This window comes from Euwallacea similis, chromosome 4 (genome assembly GCF_039881205.1).
Source record: "Euwallacea similis isolate ESF13 chromosome 4, ESF131.1, whole genome shotgun sequence".
NCBI lineage: Eukaryota > Metazoa > Arthropoda > Insecta > Coleoptera > Curculionidae > Euwallacea > Euwallacea similis.
In genome coordinates this window covers 4,543,860-4,554,271 of record NC_089612.1, presented here as the reverse complement: position 1 = coordinate 4,554,271, position 10,412 = coordinate 4,543,860, and the positions used below count along the sequence as shown (strand labels likewise).

Here is a 10,412-nt window from a genome sequence, read left to right as displayed (position 1 = left end):
TACACTGTTAGTTTATATAGCTAATTGTTTATTCTTAAAAATTAAAAAACTTTGTAGTACATAACAGGAATTTTCTTGATTAATGCCGAAAAAAAGACTAAAACACAATTAAACCTTAAAGTGTTATACATCTTTAATGAAATTTGCGAAACAAACTCAGGAATACCAGTGACAGTAATTTATTGTACTGTTCGTAATACCATTATGGTCACATGTTATACAGGGTGGCTACCTAGTGTGAGGAAGTCCAATATCTCAACAAATATGTGATTTAGAAGAAAAAGCCTCGTACAAAAGTTTTTAGTATGTAAAAGGTCCGTATTTTAAAATAATTTTCAAAGCTTTAGGGTCCGCCATAAAAGCGTGACAATAACAAATTATATTCTTTTTAATGGACCCCCCCCCCCCTCCCGATATTTTGCCATTTTAAGATTCCTCGTTAATTTTTAAGGATCTATAGTACATAACGGACACTTTTAGTTTGAGAGATTTTTGAAAAATTTAAAATCGGTGCTCGTTCTTATTAAATTTAGAAACTATCTAGATGAGGAAAAATCGAATTTTCCCAGCCTCACGCTCATCTCTCTAATTTTTCTTCTTCCCGCTATCACCACCATCTCCGTCTTTCTTCTAGCCACGCTCAATCCCATAAACTCTATCTTATCAACCACTTCCTTCACCGCAAATTTCGTTTTTTCCTCCAGGCTTCTCTGATCTCCTGCTCTCACTATCACCGCCAAATCATCTGCGTATGCAATTAGACTTACCCCCTCCACCTGTCTGATCTTGAGTACCTCATCATAAAAAAAATTCCACAGAATCGGCCCCAGAACCGACCCTTGTGGCACCCTGCAGTTCATCTCTCGAAATTCCCCTTGTATTATTATTATTTTTCTGTTTGTTAGATACGCCTTCACTATTCTCACCAGATATCTGCTTATTCCCTTCTTTTCGATTGTTTTAATAATATTTTCCCATGGTACGCTGTTGAATGGATTTTCTACATCCAACAGTACCATTGCACAAAAGTCCCAGTTTTTCACTGCCTTCATCTTAATATCCTCTGTAATTTTCTTAACCCTTCGCAAAGCGTCCACTGCAGATTTTTCCCTTCTAAAGCCATACTGTTTGTACGATATCATTGATTTTGTTCCTATCTCTTCTAATATTCTTGCCCCAATCAATCTTTCCAATAATTACCCCGCTGAATTCAATAAACAAATTGACCTGTACGTCACCTCTTCCGTTGTTGTTTTTTTCGGTTTTTATAAAAGAGCAAGTCGCGCTATTTTCCAAACCTCCGGGAATTCCCCATTTTTTAGACATTTATTGTTTGTATTCAAAAAAACCTTTTTATGTTCTCGAACACACTTCACCATCACTTCTGTTGGAATATTATCCGGTCCTGGAGCCTTTTTTAATTTCATTCTTGTCAATGCATACTCGATCTCTTTAGTGTCAAATTGCCTGATTTCTTCTTCTTCCTTCTCTTTTCTCCACTCAATCTTTGGTCTTCTCGGAAATAATTTATCTACCTGCTTTCTAGTTTCTTCTTCACTAGGGTCTTGCCTTCTTCCCAAACCTAATCTTTTTGTTAATATCTGGTATGCTTTCCCCCATACGTCGTTCTCTAAGTCCTCACACAACTGTCTCCATTTTTTCCTTTTGCTTTCTCTAATTTCATTTGTCAGATTCTTTTTCGCATCTTTATATTCCCTGTGTACCCGTTTTATTTCCTCTTCTGATGGTTTCTTTGCTTTAAGTCTTGTCCATTTCCTCCTCAGTTCATTACTTGCCTTTCTTTTTTCCCTCATACTTTAATTCCACCAATAAGCTCCGTTTCTTCTCTGATTTCTTTCATCTTTATTTTTTAAATATTTGTTGCATAATGCCGTTACTTTGTCTATTCATTGTTTCGCTGTTTTCTCTTCCCCATCAGAGAATAAACGGGGCAAATCGCTTTCCAACCTTTTCATGTTGTTTGAGTTCATCCTCCATTTAGAGTTTTCTTTTATTTTCCTTTTGCCCTCCGAATAATCGTCGTTTATTTCATACTTTATTGATAGGTGGTCACTCAAGTTCTCCTGTTCTACGTCTACTCTCCAATTTCTTATATTTTTTCCAATTATCTCCGTGCTTAAGGTAAAATCGACAATTGACTTTTCTTTTCCTTTTGCATAGGTATATTGTTTCCTTACATTTTGCACTATCAGATCGTTCGATGAAATCCAGTCCCCCAGAATATTTCCTCTCCAATTCACCACGTTAGAACCCAGAGCCTGTGTTTTTGCGTTCAAATCACCACCTATAACCACTTGCTTCCTATTCTTCTTTATTAGATCCATCATATCGTCCAACAGTCTTTCAAAGTCTCCATCCGCCCCATTTGGTGAAAAGTAACAGGACATCACCGCAAAATTTTCCAGTTCTACATAAATATATCCCTCACCGCTATACTTTTTTAAAATTCTTTCATTACTATATACATTTATAAAGCTGTCATAGTTTTTATCACAGTACATTTTTCTTCTGTTCTTTATATTCGGTTCATAGCCCAACAGAATACTTATTTGTTCCTCCTCAATAATTCTTTCCATTAAATCGTGCGCCGCCTTGCACCTATTGAAATTTAGTTGTATTAACTTTGTTGGGTTTGGGGAGCTAATTTATTTACACCCAAGATATAATACAAGTAATGACTAACAACTAAAGAACACTTCACTGCACTGTAACGTTCTCACTTGAAACACGATACTATATCTAACTCTTAATCCGACTCTGTCTCTCAATGAATCCGTGCTTTTTTCCAACGACCTTTTATATTCCTTGACCATGTTGTCTAGAAGGGTCTGACCCTTCTCGACGTCGCCGGACAATGCGGGAAGATCCACGTGCTATCTAGACCGTGGTAGAGAGAGAGCGCTAGAGTGGTGCAAGTACAGTGAGCGAGAGAGCGCGAGGCTCGCACACAGTAACGGACCCAACAAACTTTATTTTCATTCTTGTTTTTGTTTTTGTTATTTTTGTTCTTTTTGTTCTTATGTTCCTGGTTTCTCCTTTACTTTTTCTTTTTCTTTTTCTATTCGCTTCCTTACTTTTCCGCCTATTTCATATATCTTCTCCTGTCTTTCTCTCTTTCGAACCTCATACAGTGCCTTTTTAAATTCGACACATCTTGCTGTTCGCATTCTATGCCGTTCTTCACACAATATACAATTCTCCTCATTTTGACAGCTCTTTGCCATATGCCCCTCCTTTCCGCAACTATGACACAGATTTGTTCTATCCGGCCCCTGACAACTTCACCTTTCATGCCCATAAGCCCAGCACCTATAACATCTTCTTACCTCATAATGCTGCTCGACTTGACAATTTACCAACCCTATTCTGATTTGTTCTTTGTTAATTAACTTCTCCGCCTGCATTCTACCCATTGTCACCGTCACAGCATGATTGTTCCATCCATATGGCCTCAGGTTTGCGACTCTATATGGCCCCTCTAATGTTCCTATTTCTTCCTGCAGTGCTTCTTCCACCTCCTCCAGTTCAGTAACTTCCTCCATACCCTTTATGTGCATGGTTATCGATTCCCCCCCGGTTCTTTCAGCCATCTTAATTTGTTTCGATGTCCCTTGAATCGCCCCTTTCAATTTGTTAAACCCTTCACTTTTGTCTGTTTTAATAAGAAGTTTCCCTGTTCTTGTCGTTGTAATCGTCTGGATATGTTCTCTTACTTTTGTTCTTCCCAAATTTTTCTTTATATTTCTCAATAGCTCGCTATTATTTATTCCGTTTTTTTCCACAATAAGCGCGTATGTATCTCTCCCGTTTCTTCGTTTTCTCTTTGTCATATTTTCTTCTTTCTGCTTTAAGTTATTTTCCGTTGTATAAATAAATACTCTGGTATCTGTCCCATGGAATATTGACTCTGCTATTTTCCTTAACTCTAAAACCGTTAGTCTCTTTACATGATGTATGGCCACCCAATAGACATTTTTTTGTCTCTTCTTTTAGTTTCTTCACATGTCGCCATAAGCCCTCCTTCACATCGCTTACTTTTATTTTTATAACTTTTTGTATTTGTTCCCCTGTTCTCGTCTTGGTAATTTGTTCCAAAATTTCAAACTGCTGTTCAAGATCACCCAGTTCCGGAAACCTCTTTCTAAACATACCCTGTATACTTTGTTTCATTTCTATATCATCTAGTTCTGTCATCACCACCTTTTCTATGTTATTTTTAGTGGTAAAACTTGGATATCACGGAAACCACTTAGAGCGTTACTTTTTTTTCCCGTAATCTACTCGCTTAGTAGTTCACCAATATGTTTTTTTTTGGTGCGGAAATGCTTTATTCAAAAGTTTGCTTTTCTATATTTATTTCAATACTTGACTCTCTTACGGGACCGTGGAGCGAACAGGGGTGCTGGGTGGGATAAATAAAAATAAATTGAAGTAAGTTGAGGTAAAAAACTAAGTTTATTTTGCTATATACTTACCTAAATTTATCTAAACTTACCTCAACTTACTTCAGCTTACCATCACTCAGAGCACCACTTGGATGCCCTGCTCTCTGATCACCTGGAACATGAGGTCCTTTGCGAGATGGCCCCTGTCCAGGTTGGTCTGCAGACGCCGCAGTTCTCTCTCCGACGCCATGACCCCAGTCAAACTCACACTAACATTCACACTCACGCACACTCACCCATGTCCCCTCCTAGTCCTTCCTTATCCGCTCCCCGGTTTCTCCCTCTCCATCTCCGCCAGTGATCTGAGGAAGCTGGTGGATGGGGAGTCGTCCTCTTCCCGCTCCTCTCTGGAAGTGGAGGCCGCCACAGGTCACTCCCCTCCCTTCGGCGTGTCCCTTGTCCTTGGGTTCCCCCTTGGCCTTGGGTTCGCACCCAGATCCCCCAGCACTATGCCCCCCTTTTTTGCATAGGGGACAGTACCGCTCTGCCCTGCAGGTGGCCCCCCCGTGCGCACCTCGCGAAAAGCTGCGAGCGGTCCTCCCCCAGCATTCTCCCGCCCTGTGGCCCCCCTCCCAGCATCGGAAGCAGCGACCAGTCTCTCGCCGCTCCCGCAGCCGGCATCGCGAGATACCGACCCGGAGGTCCGCGACCCGTTGCACGCTCGCCGCTGCCTCGGCGTCTACTAGAAGGGTGGCTGTTTGGCAGCTCCCTAAGCTGGGTCGTAGGCTCAGTAGCCGTAGCCGCTCCTGCTCCACCCCCACCGCGGTCGTCACTGCCCCTACCACTTCCTCCCCTGTGGTTACCCCATCCAGGCCGTATACTAGGAAGGCCACCGGTCGCCCAGCCCCCCCGCACGCGTCCTCCTCCCTACTCTTTGGAGAGCAGCTCTCGTAACTTCTCTCCTTTTCCCCCTTGGGCACGGTCAGTAGGACTTCGCCCTTTTTGGTCTCCCTGACAGTGCCTACCTACATTTCCCCTCCCCCAGTCGCCACCACCTGGCGTACCCTTTTCAGGGCGTCCAAGTAGGTCGTCCCTTCTTCCCTCGCCACGAAGATGACCTCTTTCCCCTTCTTGGAGGTGGTCCTCTTCCCCCCGCTCTCCCCGTTTCCTGGTAGATAGAAGCGGAGTGTTACTCCGTTCCCATCCCCCGCCAACTCACCCAGTTTCCTCAGCCGTACGAGGTCCGACCCCGGCACCTGAGGAACGACCACCCTCGTCCTCCCCTCCCCCTGCGCCGTTCTCACCAGCTCCATCAGCACTCCGAATACCGCCTCAGGATCCAGCTCCCCGCGCAATTGGCGGTAGAAAACGAAGCGCTTCCGCATCTCCGTTCTGCCCCCCTTGCGCATTCTGCAAAACTGCACAAGGTAGGGTATTACCCCTGCCTCGTAGTCGTCCCCCACCTCCCTCAGCTCCGGCCACAGGGCCAGACCCTCTCCTTCAAGGAGCTTGCTCCCTCCCCTACCACCACGCAGAGGTCGCTCCGGTAGCCCTCCGAAAAGGGGTCCCCGTGAGACCTCCATCTGCCTGAACATACCCGCCTTCCAGCGCTCCCGGATCGCCACTAGGCTGTGGATCCGCTCACCCTGCTCCGTTACCCTTCTCTCCTCCTCCGTCTCGATTTGGACGGCGCAAGTGTTGATCGCTGCCGCTGTCCTCCCCTCCCTTGATTCTCTCCTTGAGGGCCCCGTTCTCCGCCAGTAGTCTATCCCTCTCCTCGTCCTCCCCACCTTCTGTCTCCGCTGTTGCCGTGCGCTCAGACCGCGCCACCCTGCGCAGCGCGTTCATCACGCCCGCCACGGCATTGACCATATCCTGTCGCGGTCTGTAGGCCGTCTTTAGCACTCGATCGAGGTCCTCGACCCTCGCGGTCGCCTCCTCCAACGCCGTCCTTGTAAAAGAGAGGGAGAATCTTTCTTCTGCCCTCCTCCGCTTTCCCCGCTTCGGGATACTCGTAGGTAGAGGCATCTCCTCCGAGAAGACAAAGGAGAGTTCCTCTCTCATTGCCCCCTCATTCGCCCTCCTTACCTGCTCCCTCGATCCCGTTTCAGTCCTATCCTTGTTTCCCGTCCCGTCCTTCACTCCTCTCTCCTCCTTTGGTGGGGTTCGCTTGAGCTTGGAACCCCTCCCTCAGCTCCGTTCCCTCCAACCTGTCCGGCAGGCTGCTCTTCCTAAAGTGGCTTCAACCCCCCTCAGAATCCTTGGGGCCTGCGCCGGCCACCGGGGCTTTCACCCGATAGGAACCAGTGGCGGGATTAGCACCCGCCTGAGGTACACGTTTCTTGAAATCACTCATCATTCATAGGTAGGTATAAAATTTCACAAAAACAGACATCACATCACCCAGGTAAGTATAGGTTATTTAGAACAGGAATAGACTAGTAATTTGGATAATTTTTTCAGGACACTCCAAAGAGGTGGTTCATCAGCAAGGATAAGGTAAGTGAACAAATCGCACTTTGGGATTGAAATACAATTTCAGCTTGAGTACCGCAGGTTCGCCACGTCTGTGTTCACTGGATGAAGGTGAAACCCAACAGAGCCACTCGGAACTGGGCTCCCACGCAACCATGCATCCCTTCGGCGCGCACCCCACCTTAGGATTTGGGAAGTGCTTATAGTGGCCTCACCACGCGATCCTTATAGATGCTCGCACTCTCGATCAGCCCCGATGACAACCATATCTCTGCAGCCCCCATCAAGGCCACCAGCTGCCTGCGGTTTGTTCTTTGGATGAGTTGGGCAAAACAAGGATGCTCCGAAGAGTGGAGATCTGGACGGGAAAATAGGTAAGTTAGAAGAAACTGCCCTTTGTGATGTAAGTACAATTTCAGCTAAAGTACCCTGAGCTCGCCAAGCCCATGTCCATAGTGTGAACCTCTTCGAGGCCGCCGTGGATTGGGCTTCCCCCCATCCTTGCATCCCCTGGGTGCGCACCATGCCACGAGAATTGGGAGGTGTTATAGTGGCCTCACCACATGATCCACGAAGGAATTCCCGTTCACCTGATCCACCCCGGCCCCGAAGACATCCTTGCCCCCATTGCCGAAATCCATCAGCTGTTTACGGTTTGTTAAGCTGGTCCACGGCGGAAGTTTTCGTTCCGGACTTGCAGTTTTTAGGCTGAAGCCATCATTTATCACTCCCACTAACCAGTGAGCTCGCAAGAACTCCTGGCCGTTCCCCTATCCACCACGCGGGGGACGCGCCCGATAGATTGCTCAATCCACGGGAACCTGAACTAACCTGAACTAACCTAATTTCCCGATAAGTTTTTGGGATACTATATAAAATTGATTGGACCGATAATATGCAGTTCTCGGATATGTCACTTTCATCGTATGAAATAGGCGGTAGGCCCTTAAGTCTGACACTTCTCCTCGGTTCATTTTGAGGAAAACTATTTTCTTTATCATCTGGTAGAGGACATTCTGTTCATTCCTCTGGCCTATCACCATGCTCTAGGTTGTCAGACCTGTGCATTTCACCATTATCTGATACCAGAGGTTCCACTAATTTCATAATTTTATTATCATAGCTATTTTCTAGCTCACCTACCCCAAGAGAGGGTCTAGACTTTATGAAATCAGTTTCATCCACAACGACACCCCTCACAATAGCGAAACTTGCTTTTTCACTATCCCACACTTTATAGCCATTCGGTTCATAACCAACCAGTACTCCTTTCCATGATTTTTCATTGAATTTACCTCTACTGGTTTTTTCATGAACATATACAGTTGAACCGAATACCTTTAAATATTTTAATTGTGGCCTTTTTTCATGCTGCATTTCAAATGGTGTCTTATCATGACTCAGAACTTTGGTTGGTGTAATATTTACTAAGTAACTAGCAGTCAAGACTGCTTCTCCCCAGAACTCTTTTTCAAGTCCTGCCCCAACAACCATAGTTCTCGCTTTTTCCGTTATGGTTCTCACCATACGTTCAGGCACATCATTTAATTGTGCGGTCCTAGGGACTGTCAAGTGGTAACTAATACCTCTTTCCATACTGTAGTCCTTCATTTCATTTGATAAATATTCCCTTCCATTATCACAATATAGATTTACTAATTTTGAATTAAATCTGGCTTCACTTTTTGCCACAAAATCTTTAAATACATTGAAAACTTCTGATTTATATTCTATTAAATATGAGACACAGTAATGTGTATATTGATCGATAAATAAAACGAAATAATTTTTATTATTCATCGTAGGAGGAGTGACAGGACCCGCAACATCCGAGTGAACTACAAATAACGGTCTTCTAATATGATATTTGTTCTTTTCTTTGTTAAATGCGATTGTTTGCCTTTTATACATGCCTCACATAATTTATCATTTACCACTGCGTATTCTAAATCTTTTGTGTCTTCAAACATTCCCTTATTTTTTAATTCCAAAAACTTTTTCTTTCATATGTGCCCTAGCCTTTGATGTCAAATCTCATAACTCAACTTAGTGTTTACTACATTAATTACCTTTGAGTTTATTGTGAAGCCAACCATAATGAAGTTATTCGACGACTTACCATACATGACGGTCTTACCACCTTTTATGATTTTACCACCATTTGAGTCGAAAACAATTGTCAAACCTGCGGACTGCATCTTAGAGACTGAGAGCAGGTTTTGTGGTACTTCTGGGCAATACAGGACGTCTTCCAGAACTCTATTGATGCCCTGGTCACTGGTTACATTTAGGTTGCCTCTCCTTGTTGCAGTCATGTACTCGCCGTGTTTTGCCACTGCAATTTTTATGGGTACACTTAGTTCCATTAAATTTTCGGCAAGGTCTTTTCTATTTATGATGTGATCCGATGCTCCAGAGTTCAGAATAAAATCCACGTGTCCTTTAATTCTTGGTTCATAAGCACACTCTCGCATCATAAATGCAAAGTTTGATTGATTTCCTTCTGATAGCATCTCGGTCGCCTGTGCCGCTTGTGCATGCTTTTTCCTCTCATAAAATTTTGGCTTTCCACTTTTCTTAAAGTGATAACATTTGGCTTTTATAGGGCCTTGTTTACCACAGTGATAACATATTATTCTGCTCTGTTTCTTAAACTTTCCATTAAATTTGCTCGAAACATTGCTTGGTCTAAAAGTCCTTTGATTTTCGTTTCTTACTTCTACATTCAGAACTTTAGCACTTGTGTCCTTGTTTTCTTCTTTCCGTTTCACTTCAAAGTCAAGCAATTTTGTTTTTACAAACGCGAGAGTAAGATCATCATTTTACAATGTTTCAATAGCAGTAATAATATTGTCGTAGAAATTTGGGAGTGTTAACAATAGATGTGAAACTTTGTCAGTTTCTTCCACTTTTTCCCCAGCTGCCAATAATTCTTCGATTAATTCATCAAATACAGAAAAATGTTTCATAAGGGGAACATCTCCCTGTAATTTTAATGCGAAAAGTCTTTTTCGAATCGACAATTGTGATGAGAGACTTTTTCTCTCATACACTTTATCGAATTCCTCAAAAATTTCCTTAAGACTTTTTCTCTCTATCGTCGAATTTATAAAAGAGTCTGCTAAATTCGCGAGAATTGCACTTTTCGCCACTTTTTCAGCTTTCTCGCAAACTCTGTCCACATCCCTTGTAGGCTTCACACCCTCTATCACGTGCAAAACGTCTAATTCACATAGTAAAGCACGAATCCGAATTTTCCACACACTATACCGTTCTTCGTTAAACGGTTTGATGTTCCGACTCATTCTATTCGAATCCATTTTTAAGTTTTTTTTTCTTTTTTTTTTCAAAAAAAGTTCACGCACTTGAGGTTAATATCGCTTGATATTAAACTGGGCCCATAACGTGTGAGATTATGGGGTATAGAAATAAAAGAATCTAAGACAGATCGTTTCTGTTAGAACTCTAATTTCTTTATTATAGCCAAAAGGTACGCGTTAACGGTCAAAAAATCTGTAACAAACTAACTAC

At 43.3% G+C, this 10,412-nt stretch overlaps 1 protein-coding gene across 1 annotated transcript; it reads right to left on the bottom strand.

Moving 5' to 3' along the window:
* Positions 1 to 536: 536 nt before the first annotated feature.
* On the bottom strand, positions 537 to 1,814 carry LOC136408021 (uncharacterized). The gene is made up of 2 exons (XM_066388739.1): positions 1,372 to 1,814; positions 537 to 1,113 (listed from the first exon to the last, which is right to left on the bottom strand). Exons 1-2 carry the CDS (start codon positions 1,812 to 1,814, stop codon positions 537 to 539), a joined length of 1,020 nt encoding a protein of 339 aa, XP_066244836.1.
* Between the last annotated feature and the right edge of the window lie 8,598 nt (positions 1,815 to 10,412).

Coding starts and splice junctions, on each gene's coding strand:
- LOC136408021 (XM_066388739.1), bottom strand. CDS start 1,814: ATGAGGGAAAAAAGAAAGGCAAGTAATGAACTGAGGAGGAAATGGACA. Junction 1,114..1,371: donor CCAACAGAAGTGATGGTGAA/GTGTGTTCGAGA, acceptor GTATGGCTTTAG/AAGGGAAAAATCTGCAGTGG.